Source organism: Eublepharis macularius, chromosome 1, assembly GCF_028583425.1.
Source record: "Eublepharis macularius isolate TG4126 chromosome 1, MPM_Emac_v1.0, whole genome shotgun sequence".
NCBI lineage: Eukaryota > Metazoa > Chordata > Lepidosauria > Squamata > Eublepharidae > Eublepharis > Eublepharis macularius.
The window spans coordinates 206,294,015-206,317,169 of record NC_072790.1 but is presented as its reverse complement, the minus strand read 5'-3'; the positions used below and the strand labels follow the sequence as shown (position 1 = coordinate 206,317,169).

The following is a 23,155-nucleotide window of genomic DNA, read 5'->3' as shown; positions in this document are numbered from 1 at the left end:
TCAGCCAATCAGGTTGCAACTGCTGACATTACCTGAAAAGGATGTGAGGAAGGAGGGGTGCAACTTGGCACACTCCCCAATCCTGCAGGTGTAAACTGTTTTCCAATTAGTTCAAGGAGAACTCAGCCATGGAGGCTCAACTTACTGCTAACACACTGAATGGAGACATATAGGGAGTGAAGAGATCTGAAGCAAGAATCAAGGATCAAGCAAGCACGGAAAAAAGCAGTGAGAAAGGGAAAGGCAGCAGAGCTAGCCTTGTAAAGAACTGCTCTCCCCAGAGGCAGGAACAGAACTGAGGAGAGAGGGTGGTCCCACGCACACCAAAGGAAGAGAAAGAAAAATCAACTTTCTGCCTCCCTGATTGGATGGTGGGAATCACCCGAGATGTCCTCTGCCTCAGAGGGAGAAGTGTGTTATTTTATCTCAAGGACAGAAGCTGAGAATGTGAAACCAACTAGCTTCACAGAGACACAGATTCTCAGAAGCCCCGTAACAAGAAAAAGGGGGGGGAGTGTGGAGGAAGGAATTTTCCTAGCAAGAGGCTGGTACGGGCAGAAAGCCTCTGAACCAAAGTTTCAAAAAAGATGGCTTCTTTAACAGATAGAACAGAACATATTTCTATGGCCCAAATTGGGAGGGGTAGAAAGGAGAGGACTGGCTGCAGGGGACTGTTGCTTGCTGTAGTAGGTATTCTTTTAAAGGCACCCATATTTTGGTGGTACCCACCTTTTCTCAGCAAAAAAAGAATTACCAAAATGCAGCTTTCAACAACTTCCTCCCCAAATATTGTTCAGATAGTTGTACAGCTCGCATTAAAAAGACGTTTTACACTACTATATCCCATTAAAATAACTAAATTGTATCCAACCACCTATCAGATAGGAGGGCTGTATTGTAGGGAGGGGGTCTCAGATGCTTCGCTAATGAGTTAGGGACCTTAGACTTCACCACTATATTGCCTTACACATTATCTGTTGCTTTAAATATATACTCCTATGTACTACCTGTGGTTCATGTGGTCTAATGTCAGTCCAAGAATTGATTATGTTCTGTTTCAGCATTTCTTCAACTCTGTATTGGATCCCTGCTAATGCTATGTCTTTGTAAACTTGTATTTATTCATCCTATGTCATTGTTTATGGAAATGTCCTTGATACTGATTGTACTAATCTCACACTATGTAATCCGCCTTGAGTCTCAGTGAGAAAGGCGGACTATAAACAAACAAATATTTTGCAATGTTTTTCCTAGCAGTTTCTTTTGACCTCTAGAAAGAGGACGTCTGGAGTTGTAAGGTGTCTGTGACTCAAAAAGCCACCTCTCATGATTTACCCAATTCATTGTAGCCCCAACACGGCATGCAGTTTTTTTGCCCACACAGGTCGCAAGACTCCAGGCATCTTCATCCTAGGGACGAAAGGGTACTTCAAGGAAAACTCACATCTACCAACGCCTAAACAAGAGTTCACCAACCTTTTGTTCATTAGCAGACAATGTCCCAAGCTACTCCCCAGTCAAACGATTTTAGAATCAGCCAGGCATGCCTTGGCTCCATCAGCCATTCAGATGTGATATGGGGGAAGACTCTGGCCCATTACAGGTGATAGCCAGTGCACACCTGGCCAACTTGAGCCAGCCAGGATCCCAACAATTAATGGAAGCAGGGCATGACTGGATGGTTCAAGTCAGCCAGGTGAGCTCTGTCTACATCAGCTATTGTCTGCTGATGGGGGAGGGGAGAGTCTGCTCTCCATCAGCAAACAAGTGATGGTTCAGGGCATGATTGCTTGCATCAGCTTTTTGGCACTGATAGGGAGGGAGAGTTGGCCAGGGGTGGCCATCATTAGCTGTTCTTTGGCAGACAGCAGGCTACTGGAAGTTTGTGATTGACCAGCAGTCAAACCATGTCCCAGACCTTCTGAAACAGAGCAAAACTATTAATCTAAGTGAACAGGAACAAAAAACAGCTAAAGACCTGTCTGTAGTTGGCTGCTGGGAATTATGTTAGATAATTGTTATGCCAATCAAATAGATTTAGAACTGGTCTTAATTTAAAGTGTAGGCTTGCTGTAAGAAATGTGTCAGCAAAACACAAACAAAATTAGCCAGGAAAGCAGGGCACATCTCCACTAAAACTGTATTTAAGAAGAAATCTGCTCCCTAACATTTAATATAGTTCACTTCTATCTCATGAAAATACACAGAGTTATTTGATTGTCTTGGAATTTTAAAAGCAATCACAATCTGTCCTATAAAATCATAGTACAGGATAGATTATGGCAGATCTTGATTTTTTTAAAAAGTAAAGACAAAACTGTGGTGAAACAAACTACAGTTCATTCAACGCTATCCAAAAGAAAGCAGATTAGACTGTAATAACCCTCCTTTGACAACATACTATCAACCCAACACAACGCATTAGTCACTTGTGCTGTTCCATCCAGACACCTGCCTAGCACCATTTGGAATCTGAAGGCTTACCCAGTGCCCAAGGAGTGCCCCCATATATAAACTGGATTGTCTCCACTTCGTGCTTTTATCCAGTCAAAAACATGAAGAGCATCATAAGTCAGTCCGCTCTCTGAAGGACTGCCTATTGAGTCTCCCCACCCTGAAAAAGAAAAGCATTTTATTCCAGGAATCATATTCTAAACCATTAGTCAAAATAAAGTGCTATGGTTTTATGTCTGAATTAAAGCCAAACAATAAAGGCTCAGGACTGACTCAACATACCAACTTTTAAATTGCCTCTGAACAGTTTTAGACCTCGCTAAGATGTCCATTAAAACAAAATGGCATATCTCCAAAATGAATATTCTAGCATCTTTCATTCAGTTTACTTCCAGTACAGTCTCAGCATTTCAAGGTGGGATAGAAGCCTCATCCATACTGTTTAGTGTGATAGGGTTTACAGAGAGGTGGAAATAATCCTGTGAAATGGATGGTGCCACCTCAAAAGCGGTATTGGCTACCTATAGCCTGAACACCCCCTGAACATTAAAAAGTATGTTGTAGAAAAATAGAATATCCAAAAGACTACAATTCATATCTTTGCTTTCTGTGCCGACTTTTTAATTCCAGGAAGTTTAACACACTGAAGAATTCAAAACTGCTATTTCCTTTTCTTCTCTCCCTACCCCACACAGAGTTCCAAGAGGTATAAACCAAGGTATTTGCTCTCAAGAGAATTCCCTCAATACTATACTGTGGTAACAAGGGGAGTTAGCCAAAAGATATATAATCCCATCTTTCTATTAAGAGATATCTTCAAGGTAGCCAGAACTTTAAATCTGATTGGCTGAATTCCATGGATCCATTCTGCTGACCCAGAACACTGAGAAGGTGATATCTTCCAGAGGAAAGCACCTCCACAAACACAATTAATCTGCATGACCCACCCTATTGTATTTATTGATCAGCAGTCCAGATTTATATACTGTTTCCCCAACTTTATAACCAGAAAAGGAATAAAAGAAATTACATCTGTCTGATTAGAGTTCATGAATGAGCTCAATTAAATCAAGTCCCTCATGAAGGCCTCACTTCAAAATCAAAACCTTCCCAGAAGAACTGAACCCACTCCTTGTTTACATAAAAATATAGTACAGCTCTTAATTGAACAAAGACAGTCCAAACAACCTAAAAGGAGGATGAAAACCAAGCCTGGTCCATAGCAAGCTAGCCTGGAACACACTTTGAAGATATAAATAGCAGCTGAAAATTTGAGAAGCTTTGTTTAGAAATGATTGTTGGGGGAACCTGGTTTGGAAGCTGGAGAATTCTTCAGAATTTATTTTAAGGTATTTACTTGTATGTTGTCTTGCACAAGCAGAAATGCAAGCTGGGATATGATACGTTTAATGTAGGACAAACTGCCAGCACGTTTTTAATGTATTTCCACTTAGACTCTACGTAGTGTACATGGAAATTCACTGGACCCAGCCCATTATTTACACCATGCATGGATCTTGAAAGGATTATGTCATCAGCAGACCACAAATATAAACAGCATGTATTCTAGAACACTGAGACAGTAACCCGAGAAGCTGCAACAAAAGTATTAAAAATAGTTTTAGCTATTCATCAGCACAAGTGCCTTTAATGAACAGCAGAAAGATAAGCCCGTATTTGACTTGGTCATGCATACCCAATACAGCGTCTCTCTCCATAGCAGCCTTCCTATTCAGATCTGCAACAAAAGCTCCATTTCACATGCCCTTTACTAAAAAAAATGACATCTTTTTAGGATGCTGAGCAGGGCCTTCATAATCCTCTGTGGAATACCTTATTCATTAAAGTCCACACAAGCACAGAAGTTTTTGGGAATTCCAAAACTTTTTTCACCGCCTTCTTGATGCTACATTATAATTAAGAAACAATTGATGATGCAGATTTGTACATGTACATTCAGTATTGGCGGAGGGGGGGGGAGCTTTGCGTTACTTTTTGAGGTTTATGTTACAGAGGTCTGTTGGCTGTCTAAAGTATGATAAAATTAGGATACATATTTTAAAAATCCAGTCTGAAGTGTAAAGAATCATGGGTGAAAGGGAGGGAGTGAGCCCAAATGTCATTATATGCTATGCTAGATTTTACAATGGATAGTGTAAATTCTATTCTACACTGCCCCCCCCAACACACAACACACACAACTCCCCAATATCAGACACATAATAGAATCTGCCTGAGCAAAGCTGAGAAGACATTAATGAGTGGATGGGGTGATAGAAACAGCAAAGAAAAAATGGGGAAAATAATATGCTCCACTTTAAAAAAAGATTTGGAAAGGGTCTCATTGCTGCAGTAATTACCATTCTCCAAATGGCTAACCAAACTAAGAAACCATCAGGCACCAACTATCTTAGCAGTAGGGGGAAAATATTTTGAGTGTAATCAGAACAATTTTACCCAGATTTTAGACTGTTAATGAAATTTAAGGAATTACCTAATCATCATTTACATAGTAATGACAAATTGGATATGTTACATATGCCAATGCAGAACAGAAACAAAACATACACATTCAGGCTAGGAAGATCTTACCTCGATAATCAAATGTGACTACATGAAAACCAAAAGAACTAAGAACCTGAAAAACAGAAGACAAATAATAAAATTACAAAGGATGCTGTATGATATAATGCACTTTAACATGGCTCTTCTCCCTTACATGTTATTTTCCTGCATGTAAGGAGGTTTTTAAAAAATATTTGGTAGTGATGATGGGGAAACATCCAGGCAACCAAATCTCCCTACCTATAAATTCAGGAAATTTTTCCACTTTATACATTCACCTGACCCTGAGAAACCAGCATGTTATAGCAGTTGATGCATCTAACTAGAATGTTGACAGCCTAAGTACAAACTTCCATTCAACCATGAAACTTGGGTCAATCATACTCTGTAAGTCTCATCTACTTTACAGGGATGTTGTAAGAATAAAGTGGGAAGGTGAAGGAACCATATATTGAATCCTGAGATCTTTGGAAGAAGGCTAGGATAAAAATTCAGAGACCATATGCTGAAGATTAATGATATGATAATGTCTACAATAGCACCTGGACTTTATAGGTTTGCCTGACAAGAGACAAACAACCTACTTGTCATAAGCCTGGATACCTAAGCTATTATCAGAACTGTATACATAATGGTATTTAGGCTGTGACTAACAATACGGCAATTCTCACCTTGTAAAGTTCCACACGGTGCTCTCCTCCTCTATTGAAAGAATTTGAAAAAGTACACATTAGCTTGTGACTTTTTAAAGACAGCGGCTTTGTTGCATTCCTTCTGTGTTTCTCAAGAAATACTCTGACATTTAACACTAATTTAATAACTGTATACATAACTGAATGTCTATGACAATACCTCCTCTGTAGATCATTTTTTTTTTAAATGGAGGCAACAACCCAATCAGTATTTTGGACACCTGTGTATATAAAACAGCAGAATTTGGAAGAGAGGGACAACTGTTGAAATGGTTTCTATTCCAACAAAAAGTAATTTTTGATGCAATAAACTGAAAATTGGCAATGAGAAAAAAGTCTGGAACTTTCCTGCTTCATTCTTTCCCTTTCATGTTGTAACCTAATGCAGAAAAAGCCCGAGACATTTTGGTGTTTGGTAAATGATGCTCCCAAAAGGTGGTAAAATAAGCACCTAAATAACTGACAATTTGTTGTCTTTATCACATGCCTGCCACCTGAGGTGGGGCTGGCCCTAACAGAATTTAAACCATAGAATAAAAAGTGCTATCCTTTTTTTGGAGTCGGCTCATTTTTCAATTTTCTTACCTGGTACCTCCATTTCCATGCAAGTACAGGACTACGGGGCTATTAGAGCCCAATGCATCCTCATACCACAGCTGGTCCTTTCCTTGAGCATCCTTCCATAAAGCTGTAGGAACTGTGTGCCTAGAAACAAAAAAGCAAATCAGAAGTTTCATCTCTTCACTGCATATTCCATCTATAGATTTCAACGACCTAGACCACTAAAAAGGAGATGAATCCAATGCAGTCACGTATCTAGCACTATCTAAACCGAATTCTGTTGCTTCAGCACTAAGAGCTGAAAGGCAAGAGGCTACTCTTCTTTAGACCACTGCCCTACTATGGAACACGCACCATTTGTGATACTGACTATCTTCACCCCAATTCCTTCCTACATTCATTTTTTCCCAGAGTGTTTATTAGAGTTTGTCATATATTCGTTTAAAAACAATGATTAAGAGTTTGCCCTCAATCATGCCACTTATTAAATATTACAGTGATTAAGAGTTTGCCCTTAGTCATGCCACTTACATGCACTACATGGACTAGTGTTTCAAGCAACAATTACATCTTAACAATTAAAAGAGGACTATCAACAAAAGAAGGCAGCCCTGTATCAGATTCATGCACTCTCTGCAACATGTAGTTCATTTTCTAGATTACAATATACATTCACCCTCCATTTGCTGCTAGTGGGGGAAGAGTGTGGGTAGGGAAATGCAACTTATAACAGCACTGAGATGGCAAGTTATGGTTGGGGTATTAACTAGCTTGAGGGCTGTACCATTTTTAGTTCACTCTTTGAAATGTGCTCTCATTTTCTACAAGAAGCCAGGATATATGACAGCTCTTCTAGGTCAGATCTTATACAACCAAAGCACTTCTCAGAATGAATGAATGAATGAATGAATGAATGAATATTATAGCTGTCCAAGGTCTTTCTCAGAACTTCAGCCTGATATCCTCTTAAGAAAAGATGTCAGATACTGAAGTTACATGCTGCCTTTAAAGCATGTGCTCTACCTTTCAGCTATATCTTTTAGTATTGAGAATACACATGTAATCAGTTTTCCCACTTGACAGCGTACACTGCATTTCAAACATTTCAAGTTTTCTTTGAGATATTCCCCCCCTCTATTTTACAGCACTCAATCCGCAATGGAGAAAGCTACCCTCTGAAAACATCCTGGATATCTGAACTGTGTTTATAAAACAAAACATGATACAGCTACAGTACAAGAGCAAATCAATATTTCTCAGAAGAATATTGAGAAGTGTAGTTTAATAAGAGTATAAAGAATAGAGGTAACACTTCTCAGAGAAAAGAAGGCAGGAGGGGACAATTAAAAGCACCCCTCCACCCACCTTCTTTGACTTTCTCCTCACTGTAGCAGCCACAGCATTCCAGAGACATAAAGACTTAAAATAATAATGGGATGACATATAGTGGGTTGGATCCACTGCAAATTTTTTGCTGGTGCTAGTATTTTTGAGAAACACAGGAAAATGCCAGGAGAACCACATGTGCTAAGCTAAGCTTATTGTATCCCCTCTTGCACTTCTGCTTATGTAAGATATTGGGCAACTAATATGTGGGCACCATAATATATAGGGAATAAAGTACTAGGTGCTGCACAAGTTCTTTGCACAGGCGGAACAGCACTGAAATCCATTCGTGTTTCCACTTCTGCATCACTGCATCGAAGCCAATGTGTAGCCCTGGTATCAGAGAGCAGCTGAATGAAATGAGCCTACTCTTAAATAATACACTAGTTACAGACCTCCTGAAAACCTGAAAGATTATCAGCAAAAACCTAAGGTAGAATTTACATTATTGGACATTCAGGACAGGTTTCTCTTCGCTTGTCAGTGCTTTCAAGCAGCAAACTATATTAACCAGTTAGCAGCACCAGCAACTTCTCACTTCCTTTTAAATCTAAGATTATCCTTCAAAGTTTTCTATCCCGTTTAATTACATTAAGTAAGCAGCTTATAAACCAGGGATATAGCTCACTATACTTATCCCGCATTTAAAGCAAGCACCAAATTGCATAGTAATACCAAGATAGCTCAGAGAGGCCTGGAAAGCCAAACAAAAATCACTTGACTGATGGAAATTCACAAATGAAAAAACACAGTCCATTTACTGGACATTTCTTGCTTTAAGTATATTATATTACTCTTCCTTCCATTAAGTTCCAGTTCTCAAGCAACATTGAGAGAATTTTTCCAAAGAAGTAAATGACAAAAAGCAACAAGTTTAGGAAGTTTGACAAGAAAGAAGCTTAGGAGTTCAGAGAAATGGATGGCAAACAAAAAGGATTATAACTAAACACTTTTAATACAGGCTGAGAGGAGGGAATCCAGTCTTTTGTCATTTAAAAAAAATCCTTATCTGCAGTGAAATCCTAAACAGACTTATTCCAATCTGAAACTCTGCTTAGGCTTTCATTGCTAGAGAGAAATAGCCTTGTGGTTTCTTCAAAGTATTCCCTCTAAATCACTTCATGGTCTGTATCCAACGAGGCAGTTCTGAAGGCTTGAGGGCACTTAAGGTTTCTTAAGGGGGAGGTTCCCAATGAGCACCCCACCCATAGCAGCCCACTGAGTCCCTTTAAATTTTGTGCAGGAACAGCGTTGGATGGCAAAGTAGGGGTCTGTTGTGAGAGGAAAGGATCAGCAGAAATCTCTACCCTCTCAAGAAAACTTAAGTACCCTTAAATCTTTGGAATTGCATAGCTGGATGGAGGCCATTAAAAATAACTTTATGCTGTTCAAAAAACAGCTAGGATGCAAAAAAGGCTTATACAAGTAACTTGTACTAGCTAGCCAACCCCTTCTGTAGGTTTGTTCTTGGAAATTGGTAATGTTCCTAATTTAATCTTTGTAGTATGCAGAATTATCATGCTGTAGGAAAGATACTTAAAAAATAAATGGGACATGCACTACCTATGCAAATCAGTAAGTGAAGCGTCATAAAAAGCCACTTAGGGTCAAGGTTTTAAAATAAAACCATTCAATTTCTCTTTCGTTTTGTTTTTTAAGTGATTTATATTCAGCAGCACTGTTCTAAAAACTCAAGGATACTTCTGTTTTTGGAAGAGGGGCAGCAATCCCCCAGTGATTCCACTCTCTCACTGCAGATCTTCACTTTGCCCCTTATGCTCTTCCTGAGTCCAATAAACCCTGGGAACAGATTTAAGGGACTCACTGTAAGGTAGAAGCAGGACAGTCTCACTCTGTGTTCACTCTGCAAGCGAATCACACTGGGTGCAAGCTAGTAAATTCAGCATTACTGTATGCAGGCTACAAATAACCAAGGTGATTCAGAAAGACCCAAAGAAATAACTTGCGGGGGGGGGGCATGACATTAGCATCACTGCTTCCTTTTCTAATCTCCTCTCTACATTGAACGTTTCTTAGCTCCTTTATAAAGTTCAAACATGCCGTGTATTAACCCACCTTTCCCATCTTCTAGAAATGCTCAACTGAGTCACTGCCCTTTCTTTAGAAAAAAACCCACAGTACAGCTATTGTGCCAAGTATGTCACTACACCATATCGCCACAACGTGCAGCAAATAAAGCTAAGTATCTTTACCTTACCAGAGCTTATACTTTCTACCAGGGGCTAACTCAAGACTCTGGCCCACCACCCAGTTGCTCTTCTGCCTCATTACTGTGAGCAGCATCTGCCTCATTACAAGTAGCACTAGCCCAAGGAGACATTTTGGTATAAAATCAGCCCTCGTTTGTTCTATAGAGGCTATGGGGGGGGGGGTCATTAATAAATAAGAATCTGGACTTCCACCCCACCTCAAATCAGTTACACAAGTATGCTCCTATGAGTCATTTCTGTGTATAAAAACCACAGCATTTTGTGCTTTCTCTGTTTAAAGAGCTTCGCATATATTACTAAAGTAATCTGTGCAACAGCCTGTAAGCCAATGAGAGACTGGCTACTATATCAGACTAGGATCTGGGAGACCCAGGTTCAGTCTCTAGTCCATGAAGCAAACTGGGTGACTTTGGAGCAGTCTCTTTCATTCACCTTAACTTATCTTGTAGGGCAGGTTGTAGGGATAAAACAAGGAAGGAAGAATCATGTACACCTCTCTGAGCTCTTTGCGTATATCAGGGGGAATGGCATAGCTTCTGGTGAATATATTACTGTTCCTATACTGCAGATGGGGGAACTGAAGAGAGGTGGTGAAGAGATTTGCCTAAGATCATCTGTTGGGTTTGTGGCTACAATGCAATTTGGCGTAGAGATTACTTGGACTGCAACTCAATCTTTTTTTTTTATAATAAATTTTTATTGGATGGGTCAATATATAATCAAATTAAGATACAAATATAATCCATTTCAATTCCCATGAATATATTTCCCCACCCCCTCCCTTCCCCCCCTTTTCGATGTTGACTTCCAACAGCACTCCAACCCCCCGTTATTAGTTACAAATTATTTCTATACTAAAATTGTTCTTATCTTGTTATTAGTAAAGATCTTAACTATATCTTATCTTACTTAGTATCATTAAAACCCCTCAAAAGACCATAATTGTCCCTTAACATCCCATTTCTTTTCCATATATTTTTTCAACTTTTTCCAATCTTCCAAAAATGCTTTTGGATCTTGATCCTTCAAGTTTCTTGTTAGTTTGTCCATTTCAGCCATGCACAACAATTTCCTTGTCCATTCTTCAATTTCAGGTATCTCTTCTCTCTTCCAGTACTGAGCATATATTATTCTAGCTGCTGTTATCATGTAATATAACAATATCTTATCATTTCTGTTAACATCTTCCAAATGCAAAGATAGTAACAACATTTCTGGATTTCTAGCAAGATTATAGCAAAGTATCAAAGACATCTCAGCACATATTTTGGTCCAAAAGTCTCTAGCCTTACGACAAGTCCACCTCATATGAAACAGAGAACCTTCACGCTCCTTACATTTCCAACACTTATTAGATAGCTGTTTATTGGCTATGGCTAATTTTTTCGGTGTTAAATACCATCATATAACATTTTATAGCCATTCTCTCTAATACTGGAACATGTTGATATTTTGAAAGTATTTTTCCATAGTTGTTCCCATGCTTCCATCGTTATTTCATTATTACAATTTATAGCCCACTTTACCATTTGTAACTTGACTGTTTCATCTTCTGTAAACCACTTCAAAAACAATTTGTACATTTTAGAAATTGCTTTACTATTATCTCCCAACAATAGTTCTTCAAATTCTGAATTCTTGGTTCTAGAACCTGTCTTTCTTTGGTCTGAGTCAAATAAGTCTTTAATTTGTCTATATTGTAACCAACCATATTTGAATGGCAACTCCTCATTTGGTTTGAGTTTCACCTCCTTATCTGCTACTTCTGTTAGGTCCCTGAGGGCAAGCCATTCTCTTCCTTTGTATTCTAGGTTTGGGTTGATCACCTCAGCTGGTATAATCCACAGTGGTTTCTTCTGATCTATAAATTTTTTATACTTTAGCCAAGTCAACAATAAATTTCTTCTCAAATAGTGGTGCTGAAACATTGCATCCATTTTATACTTATCATACCACATATATGCATGCCATCCAAATAGTTTATTATAACCTTCCAAAGTTAGTAATTTATGATTGGTTAAAGACACCCATTCTTTTAACCAGACTAGACATATCACTTCGTGGTAAAGTCGAAGATCAGGTAACTGCATTCCACCTCTTTCCTTAGCATCACAAAGCACTTTCATCTTTACTCTTGGTTTCTTTCCTGCCCACACAAATTCTGATATCTTCGTCTGCCATTTTTCAATTTGTTTTTTGTCTTTTATAATTGGTATTGTTTGCATTAGGAACATAATTCTAGGCAACACATTCATTTTGACTGTGGCAATCCGACCGAACCACGATAAGTTTAATTTATTCCATTTTATCATATCTCTTTCAATTTGTGTCCAGAGCTTTTCATAATTGTTCTTAAATAAATCAATTTTTAGCTGTCAGCTCTATTCCCAAATATTTAAGTCTTGTGTACCACTTCACAGTTTGTTAATTCACTCAGTTCCTGTTGCTTCTTCTTGGTCATATTCTTGGTTATTATTTTTGACTTTTTTGTTTATATAAAAGCCTGCCAAATCTCCAAATTCCTTAATTTTATCAAGTAATCTTGGCAAAGTTTGTAGTGGATCTTCTGCTATAAACATCACATCATCTGCAAATGCTCTTAACTTATAAGAAGATCCCTTTATTTTTATTCCTTTTATATTATCATCTTCTCTGATCTGCCTTAGTAATATTTCTAGGACCATCACAAATAACAACAATGATAGTGGACATCCTTGTCTTGTACCTTTTTTTATTTCAAACTTCTCTGTCAGGTCGTCGTTGACACAGATTGTCAGTCTTTGTTCCTTATATATTGTTTTTACTGCTTCTATAAATTCTTTACCTAGGTCCATCTTTTCCATTAATGCGAACATAAAGTCCCAGTTCAAGTTGTCAAAAGCCTTCTCTGCATCTGCAAAGAAAAGGTCAACTTCTTTGTCTGGTCGCTTGTCAAAATATTCAATGGCATTTATAATCACTCTCAGGTTGTCTTTTAGTTGTCTGTTTGGTAGGAATCCAGCCTGGTCCTCTCCTATAAAGTCCATTAGCCATATTTTAAGTCTGTCTGGTAGTATTCTTGCCATTATTTTATAGTCATTATTTATAAGTGAAATTGGTCTGTAATTTTTCACATCTGTCAAGTCTAGTAATTCTTTCGGGATCAAAGCAATGCTCGCGTCATTCCATGTATCTGGAAGTCCTTTTCATTGAAGTGTATCAATCATTATATTTTTTAATATCGGAACAAGGTCTTCCTTCATTACTTTGTAGAATTTAGCTGTGATCCTGTCCGGACCTGGTGCTTTTCCAATCTTTGCTACTTCTATTGCTTGTAAAATTTCTTCCTCTGTTACTGGAGCATTCAGTCTCTGTTTCATTTCTTCTGATATTTTTGGTAGGTCTATTTTTTGGAAACATTGATCTATTTCTTCCAAATTCACTGCCTTACTTTGGAATAGTTTCGCATAATATTTATAGAAGGCCCGGACTGCAACTCAATCTTTTAGGCATTATGCTACACCAGCTCCAAGTATATCAAATATCACAACTATTTATTTAAAACATTTATTAGCTGCCTTTCTACCTTGCAGATACCCAAAGCAACTCACAATACAAATACAATAACAATCATAAAATGAGTAAAACAAAGTTGAAAAACAGTTTAGGACCGTCAATGAACATAAACATAAAGTTAATTAAAAGCAGTCCTAAATAAGAATGTCTTCAGCTGCCTCCTGAAAATCAGCAGTGGAGAGGAGGCTCGCGCACCTCCCTGGGGAGGTTGTTCCATAATCATGGGATTGCCTGGTGTACCCACCAGGACTCAAGCATCTTTAGTTGATGGGACAGTCAAGGGGGGGCCTTCCCTGCAATCTTAATTTCCAGGGAGGAACATACAGGAGAAGCCAGTCCTTCAAATACCTCAAGTCCTTCGAATATCCCTGGTCGCAAGCCTTTAAAGACCAAAACCAGTACCTTGAATTGCACTTGGGAGTGGATTAGTAACCAGTATAACTGCTGTAATATTAGGGTTGCATGCTCCTAATAGCTGGCCCTAACCAGCACTAGAGCATTCTGCACAAGTTGCAACTTCTAAATGCTCTTAAAGGGTAGCTCTGAGTAGAGCGCTTTACAATAGTCCAATCTAGATGCAACAAAGGCATAGATCACTGTGGCTAGATCTGACTGAGCCAGGAATGAGCACAGCTGGTGCACCAGCCAAACTTGGGTAAAAGCTCTCTGAGCCACTGCAGCCACCTGGTTTTCTAAGATGACTGCAGTGTTGACCTGTTTATGTAATTTCTCATCCTTCCTATACTATGTTCTATAGAACAGAGTAACTTTCTAGAGCAGAGATCCTAACACGGCACCCACTGATTATGATGTGTTTCCTGATATCCCAATACTCAGGCAAGAAGCAGAATAAAATCCAAAGAGTGTTGAACAGAACAAAAAAAAAGTCAAGGAATGCTAGGTCACACACCCACACCCAGTAGCTGTCTGATCTCATTGCTGACCTCATCCCAGACAGGTATGTTACCACCACGTAACATACCTGCCTTTTGCCATAGACAGACTCTCTTCCTACATATCTGGGCTTCGAAACTTCTCCCTTTGGCCATCCTTCTTGGTGACGGATGTGCTTCAGGCCAAGGAGGTATTTATTTAATACATTTCTATGTTGCCTTTCCATCCAACTCAGGCTTGCCTTTAATCTGAGGCCGCTATCTATTCAGAAACAGCTACTGCTGTAGCAGGAGGATACTTGGCTTGGAACCTCTGACATTTCAGGCCCTGTCCTCATAAACATTGCCAAGTGGCACCTACATCTCTTTCTCAAAATGCCAAAAGAGTCTGCAGGATTAAAAAGTTTGGGAATCCCTGTACTACAGAAACCTAGGCCATTTCATCGTAACATAAGAAGTCAGGACAGTTTAAGGTCTTTGCTACTTCAAGGTACAAAAAGAACAAAAGTTTCCAGTTTTGTATCACCACAGCCTTCCTTGCAGTTTGATATTTAATGCATTACTGAAGTTAGTTCATGGAACAGTGTATCTTCAAAATGTCAGTGTTCTTAGCCATAAGTAATAAACCTATACATGAAAAAGCTGTATTTGCAGGAGTGATCTGTGAGATGCTCAAATTTTCCTAGTAGTTAGATCAAAAGCATGCCCCTCATACACAGAATGATGAACAGATTCCACTAAAAGATTGGATAAACAAAGCTTTCCTTACCAGACTCCAATTGTTACACCCTCCTCTGGCTGTAGGTAGTAGTTACAGGTGTGGTTTAAACCTTGGTCCTGGGGCCTTTTCAAATCAATGAAGTAGGGTGCCCTTACTGAAATGGAAGAATCAGAAGAAACTAAATTTTGTTTTGCTTAACAGCTGATTGCTCTCACAGCTATTACTTAAATATACAAAACACAACAAAGGCTACCACAATAAAGCAATCATTCAGACAGAAATGAAGTACTGGACACTTAAGTGATAAGGTGGGCAGGAGGGATTGTTTAATACATGTGACTATTAGAAATAAGAAAAAGGGAACTTTATTTGGTATGCAGCTGTTCTCAGTGCATAGCTATCTTCAAGACATACACTGTACATTTAGAAAAGTTTGATGAATAACCGTACCTAGTGTTCAGATTAAAAATGCTTCAATTTCTAACATTCATATGTTAAATGAACACAAGGGACTTCAAGAGGAACACAGTCTATAGTTTTCTTACATTTAATCTCCTAAAACAGAAAACATAATACTGTTTATAAAAAGTCTCTGCATTAAACCTCAAACTTCACAAGAGTCTCCAAGAGCATCTTCTTGGTCAGCTATCCAGCTGAAAGATACAAACCCTTAAAAAGTAATACCAGCATTCTCCAGGTGAAACAAGGCAATGGTTGCAACAGAACCTCATTTCATGGCAGGCAGTTGTTGGGCCCTTCAGATATACCTAGCACTGGTATCATATTCCTCAGCACAATCTAATGGTGAAAGATGCAAAACCTTGCAAACATTCAGTGCTTGCTCTGTTAGCAGATGATAAGGAGAGCCATTTTGCCAAAATTCCTCTCTCTCACCACAGCCCCCCACATGCCTTAATACATTTACAAGACACCCTCCCAACCCTCTGCACATGATTTTCAGAGACTATGGTGGGCGTGCTGGGAGAAGGGGAAGATTCTTCTGTACAAGTTCCTTCTCCTAGAGCAACTGGAGGATCCGGTCCACTGTGTGCGTGCACATCAGCCCAGGACTACCTCATCTACTGAAAATGTCACAAGGCTGCCTACAGACTCATGAATTGTGGATCAGCAGCAGCTATTTAAAATTAATTGTTACTGAAAGATTGGAAAAAATCTTTCCTTTCAATTTCATGTGATGTAGCCAATGCTGAGAGCTCTAGAAACACACAACTTGCACTGTCTGTTTAGATGACCTACTAAATCAATCAAAAGCTGATTCCAAGTTATCCGGCCAACAGCCACCATTTAATTCCATAAAGTTTGGGCCCATGAGAGTACAGTTTATGGTCAGGTTTAGGAAAATATATGGAGATTCATGTACTTTTGAAGGACAACACTACATATTAAATGGCAACACAATTAAGCACGTTGGCAGCATATGTGAACATATGCTCTCTTTTGTGATCCACAGGGTCACTTATTCTATGATGTAACATTATACCTTAAGTTTCCCTACCACCAGGAGACAATGATGTGGAGCAAAGCAGGTTGAGATAAGGTACAAATGGGATCCTACATCAGGGGGCTGCAACCTGCTACAAGCATGGGATTGTTAAGAGATGTAGCTAGAATTATAGGATTCAGCCAAGAAAATCATAGATGTCTTTGTACACAGAAACAGGGCTAGTCTGGCCCCATAGCTAGACATGCCACAAACGAGTCTAGAGGCCTAGAATAGAACCACCTTGGAGATGGGCAAAAAACATGGTCTTGTGTAGATTAGAAGAGCTAATTAACCCATATCAATAGATACTGTGTGTTGAGGCACAGTTGCAGAGAGCGTCTGAAAACAGCAAGAATGTCTACCTTCCTTGAAGATGTGATTTAAGGATAGATGGTTGAAGGCCAAAAGGTATTCTTATGTATGAGAAATATGTAATCATTCATTTTACAGAGACTGTGTTAAGATATAATGTAGCAAGAATAAATTAACAATTTTATATACTTTAAGAAGATCTTTCAAATATAGATAACCTTGTCTGGTATTTGAACCTTGTCTGGTATTGGAAGCTATAATTAGTTAGCCAAGAATATGAGCCCTTTGAAGCAGGACAATTATTGTTAGGAGATGGCTCTGCAACCCTATAAATATGAGGAACTAAACTGATTGGAAGCTTCTTCCAGGACCCTTCCCAGAAGGGTCTCCTTGCCTGTGACTTTGGGTAAGATACTTTTTTGGACTCACGTTAACTGCTCTCCTTTAATGATCTAAGTAGTTATAATGGATAGTATGATTTTCTGTTGATTAAGCTGATACTAAGAATATTAAATAATCATATTAATAAAAACTTAGAACAGAAGAGATTCTGTAATAGTATTACTTGTGTACTATACTCAGTAACAAACCTAAAATGTTATTTGTGGTGTACCTCTTGGCAGGAGTTAAATGATTTGATATAGGATAGCAAACTAGATGCTTCGTGCTTTTTAAGTGCACATCTGTATCTGAGTCAGGCTTGACCAGAAAACAGGATCAACAAAGAGACAACATAAGAAAGCTTATTTGCATAACAGAAAATATACAGCTTAACATTACTGATAACTGACATGCCGATTAATAATAATAATAATAATTTATTAATTTCTCATATAATTTTTGCAAGCATATTATATATTTCCCATATTATTGTTATTGTTATTGTTATTATTATGAAGGAGGAGGAGGAGGAGGAGGAGAAGAAGGAGAAGGAGGAGAACGAGGAGGAGAAGGAGGAGGAGGAGGAGGAGGAGGAGGAGGAGGAGGAGAAGGAGAAGCCATAAAGTTTCTGTAGTCCAGGGGACATCGCATCACGACGTTTTCTTGGCAGTTTTTTTGTTACGGGGTGGTTTGCCATTGCCTTCCCCAGTCATCTACACTTTACCCCCAGGAAACTGGGTAGTCATTTTACTGACCTCGGAAGGATGGAAGGCTCAGTCAACATTGAGCTGGCTACCTGAACCTGGCTTCTGCTGGGATTGAGCAGAGCACAGCTTGGGCCACAGTACTGTAGCTTATCACTCTGCGCCACGGGGCTCATCATGAGTTCTTTATTAGGAAGTGGCAAACAGGAGACATCACAATAAGTAATGAATATACATAGGAACAGCATGCACGATTTATGCCAGTGCACTAAATCAAACCTGTACATGGTTCACAAGCAGGACTTTGGAAAAGTGGCTTTGAAATCTCCTAAATAAATAAGTAAGCCACTAAATAAATAAAATTCTTACTTGGATTTCTGGCAACTGTTCACTTTTACTTGTTCTGTAAAGCATCTCTAAGAAGCCCTTCAATCTTTGTCTACCATTCACATACTAGTTATTCTGCCGTCACACCAATGCACCGTAAAAGATTTTATTTTCTATATCAGAAGAGCCACACTGTTCTGTTCTGAACCCTTTTGGCTCTAGAGCCATAGGTTGCAAACCCCTCTCCCACATATTACAGAAAAGATCCCAAAATACGAATGCCACTTTCTATGTACTTCCATTTCATGATCAAGAAAAGAGAACAGAAGACCTATATTCAAATCCTACTGGCCTTGCTGTAAGTCCTTCGGCAAGTTGCTTTTTCTGCCACAGTTTTTGTGATGATAATCAGGGCTTTTTTTCAGGGGGAACGGAGTTCCGGAACCTCTTGAAAATGGTCACATGGCTGGTGGCCCCGCCCCCTGATCTCCAGACAGAGGGGAGTTGAGATTGCCCTCCGCGCCGAGGGCAATTTAAACACCCCTCTGTCTGGAGATCAGGGGGCAGGGCCACCAGCCATGTGACCATTTTCTCTGAGGGCAACCCACTGAGTTACACCACCTCTTTTCCCAGAAAAAAAGCCCTGATGATAATTACATACAGAAATATTACCCAACTTGATACAGAGATTGGACAAACTATGGAATATACAATCCCTTAAGCAATCTGTTACAAAACAAGGATTGCAGTCACTATACCTAAATAAGGTCCTTATTAAATAATAATTGTTCACTGCCAACACAGTTGGTCAAAACAGATACTTATTAAATGAATTTTCTGTTCTGTCTCCAAGACTCAGGACATGGTGAATTTTAAAAAAAAAAACAGATCTGAGTGTTTTATTACATTCTGTACCTAATGTATGGATAGAAAAAGATTATAATAGTTTAATTAGCATTACTCCATATCCCTCACTGAAGAGATAACAACAGATAGGGGAAAAAAATAAACTGGGTCAACTGAGCATCGAGAGGTGACATGAGAGACGGGACAACTCTTATCTGCAAGCTCTTTTCCAGATCAACATCAGACCCTCTGACTCCAAGGCAGGAATGCAATTAAACAAATATGGCTGCTGTTTTGCTATCTAGATTGCCCTTAAGTGATCTTGCTAATGAATTTGGCTCTGTCAGTAAGTAGATTTAATTCTGCTTAGTATGCAGGCGACGTGACTAGAGTCTTGACTTGTACTCCTAGATTGCATACACCTCAAGCCTCAGTGAGAAAGGCATATAGTATATAAATTAATTTAGTTGGATACATCATTGGAATACCTATTATTGATATATGATCAGGCAAAAGTTGTTGTGCAAGGGAAAGAATGAACAGACACAGGTTTGTTTTTAAAGCTCTAGAAAGGATGAGATGTAATGGGATCTGGGCTCAGTCCCTTGATCTACCACATATACCAAATAGCATGCGGTTGGGTAAAAGGCAGAGTAATTCACAGTCAGACAAAACAATCAGCAGAGCCCGAAATGCAAACCATAATTCTATACAGTAATTAAAATTGCAGTGTGTGCCGGTTTGGGGATGTATGCTTGAGATACTGCAGTCTGGAGATGACAGAAGAAATAGTCTAAGGAGGCCATGAACTAGATTCTTCTTACAGACACAAGTATTTTATCCATATACACACAAATACATATACACAGATAATTTTGCTCTCTTCCAGACACAAATGGAGTGAGATATTATTGCTAAATATGTTGACAGGGATGGGGTGGGAGAGTTTTTCAAGAAATAGTTTCAGTAAGCATTATTTTTCATTAATGTATTTACAGATCTGTGAAGGTGAACAGGAAACTTTCAATATATATCAGCAGACATAGTATTGAGAACAGTACAGAATATGCTATTGGATAGGGCAGCCAGAACAATAATTTCCTTTCACTAGCTGGTACTTGAACATGACACAAACAAAACAAATTCCAGATAGCACCGAGTCTTCCTTTCTTCAGCACATTAAACAACAAAAACAACAACAACAACAACAGATTTTGACAGATCCAGGTTTTTTCTGATATAGGACACTGAGTCCAAGTGCTTTTGCAAACTTATCATAGAATTATTTTATATCTATTCACCTGATCTTTAATGAGGCTACAAAACAAAACTGTGGCTGTTGTGGGTTTTCCGGGCTGTATTGCCATGGTCTTGGCATTGTAGTTCCTGACGTTTCGCCAGCAGCTGTGGCTGGCATCTTCAGAGGTGTAGCACCAAAAGACAGAGATCTCTCTGAGAGACCACGGCAATACAGCCCGGAAAACCCACAACAACCATCGTTCTCCGGCCGTGAAAGCCTTCGACAATACATAAAACAAAACTGTTTAGAAAGGCTAATGGAGCAGCATAAGGGTTTTATGATGAAGTCTGATTGTATCACTGGAGATTTTTTTGACTGGGTCTGGTTTTATCACTGGGCAGACTGTAGTTGGTTGCTTTTATATTAGGGTGTACTCTTGTGGAGTTTAAAAAATATAAATTTAGGGAGTATTATGGCTAGCCACTACACACCTTGAATCTTGACTGTCAAGAACAAGGCAGGTATATAAATAATATTTTAAAGAAACAGGTAGCTTACAGTACCAAGCCTCACAAGTTTTGGGGGAAAGAATTGCTACCATTTCATTTTGAGCTCAGCCAGTTAAATTCAGAGCAGTGGCAAGATTTTTGAGGGCATGGATGAAGTGGTGGCAATGGCACACAAAACAGTGGAGAAAACTGCACATGAGTTGTGGTTAGAGAAGCTCTTCAGCAATGTGAGAAAGAAGTTTAGTGGCTACAGTTTAATGGTCTCAGACTGCCTACATGTCTGTCAGGGCCAATTAAATGCAGACTATACATCCATGTACATATATAAAATGGGGGTGTATGTCTGTTTTTACATTAAAAGGAGCATGCAGGTGAGGGAAAATGAACATTTCCCACAGCTTTAAACAATTTTCTCATCAGCCAGAAATGGCAGTGTGATTCTTTTAATATTTTAAAGAAACAGACACCAACACACCCTGCTTTATAGAGGAATGCAAACAAATATGGCTTCCCCATAATACTTGGGTTGTCACATGAACTCATTTTCTAGATCCAGAGGAGTCAGCCTGCCATGTTAGTCTGTAGTTGCAAAAGAGTCCAGTAGGACCTTTAAGACTAACCACTTTATCTGATGAAGAAAGCTGTAGTTCTTGAAAGCTTATGCTACAATAAAGTTGGTTAGTCTCTCTCTCTAGGACATCTCTATTACCTTAAGTCACCTTCAGTGTTGCAACACTTTTAAGGTCTGGTCATCACCTGCTCAGAAAGCCTGTTACAAACAGAGCAGACACTTCAACAGCAAATGATAGAAGTGAGATTTATTCCAGAACCAAGGCCAAAGAAACAAATGCAGGCACAACACTCAACACAAAACATTAGTCAGACTAGCACTGAAGACACTCTGCAGGATTGCGACATATAGTCTTGGTTTTACCAAATTCCACAGCACATGCTATTGTTCTAAAGATGAGACACATCTGAGAGAGCCAATCTCAGTGTTTGCATGAAAGATGTATTAAGGGTGGCATGCCACTCACTTGATTGCCTACTCTTTGACCACAGTAAAATATTTCCAAATATTACAACGAAACAGGTATGGGTGGCAGCTTTTAAAAAATTTTCATTACAGTATCATTAGTTATGTGCTAACCTCAAATCTACCAGTGCAGAAAAAGCTTTGTTATTTGTCATCTACTGTAATTGCAGGTATTTCTCAATAGGAAGCAGCAGTAAAGGTCACTGCCTAAGACTATGCAAACTTTTTAATTTTTTAAAAAAGGAATGTCATTGCTTTTAAAGAGTCTGCCAATTCATTTTCAAATCTGTGTATTAAACCTGTCATCCTAATAAAGTTAATGCCAATATTTGACATATCAAGCGACTATATATTTTATCATCACTCAAATGTTCAACGATAGCTAGTATAGAAAACAGTCCTGAAAACTATAACCAAAAAAGTCATGCTACATCACCTACTGACGAAGTGCATAACATAATCAGTTTTTCTTTGTTTATTCATTATGTTAAAGGGGGGGAGGCAGGAATGAGCAGGAATCCAATACAGAGTTGAAGAAATGCTGAAACAGAACATAAGCAATACTCGGGCTGACATCACAGAACATGAAGCACAAGTAGCTCATAAGAACACATATTTAAAACAGATAGTACGTAAGGCAATATAGTGGTGAAGTCTATAGTCCCTACTTCATTAGCGAAGCATCTGAAACCCCCTCCCTATAATACAAAGGCCTTTTTGAATAGTTCGGTTTTGCATCATTTCCAGAAAGCTAGGAGAGTGGGGGCTGACCTTCTCAGGCAGGCCATCCCACAGGGTAAGGGCCACTACAGAGAAAGCCTGTGTGTACGGGCTGCTGTTAAATTCACCATGTTCAGGATGGTACCTGCAGGAGACCCTGTTCAGATGAGCAAAGTTGCTGTGGAAGAACATAGGGAGGGAGGCGGTCCCGTAGGTATGCTGGACCAAGGCCATGAAGAGCTTTGTATGTGATAACCATATCCTCAGTGATCCCTCCTTTATGCCCAATGTTTTAATTATTCAAATGTTTTAATTGTTGTTTTTATGTTTCTAAGTTCTACTTTTAAGTTTTAATTATGTGTGTTGGTTTATTTTAATGGTTTTATGTGATTTTTGTATACGTGTTTCAATTTGTTAGCTATCTTGTGCCCCTTACGAGGGCAGAAAAGCAGGGATGTAAATTTTGTTAAATAAAATAAAAACGTGTATGCTTTTTAAAACATCATTGCTAAAATGTA

The 23,155-nt window shown here is 38.9% G+C and overlaps 1 protein-coding gene across 1 annotated transcript in view; it reads right to left on the bottom strand.

The window, feature by feature from the left end:
* ABHD12 (abhydrolase domain containing 12, lysophospholipase) overlaps positions 1-23,155 on the bottom strand; it is a 62,816-nt gene that overhangs the window by 19,206 nt on the left and 20,455 nt on the right. The window contains exons 3-7 of the mRNA XM_054985386.1: positions 15,107-15,212; positions 6,297-6,416; positions 5,691-5,721; positions 5,047-5,092; positions 2,485-2,614 (exon numbers count right to left, since the gene is read on the bottom strand). Coding sequence (XP_054841361.1) covers positions 2,485-2,614; positions 5,047-5,092; positions 5,691-5,721; positions 6,297-6,416; positions 15,107-15,212 — 433 coding nt within the window. The remainder of the gene's footprint in view (positions 1-2,484; positions 2,615-5,046; positions 5,093-5,690; positions 5,722-6,296; positions 6,417-15,106; positions 15,213-23,155) is intronic.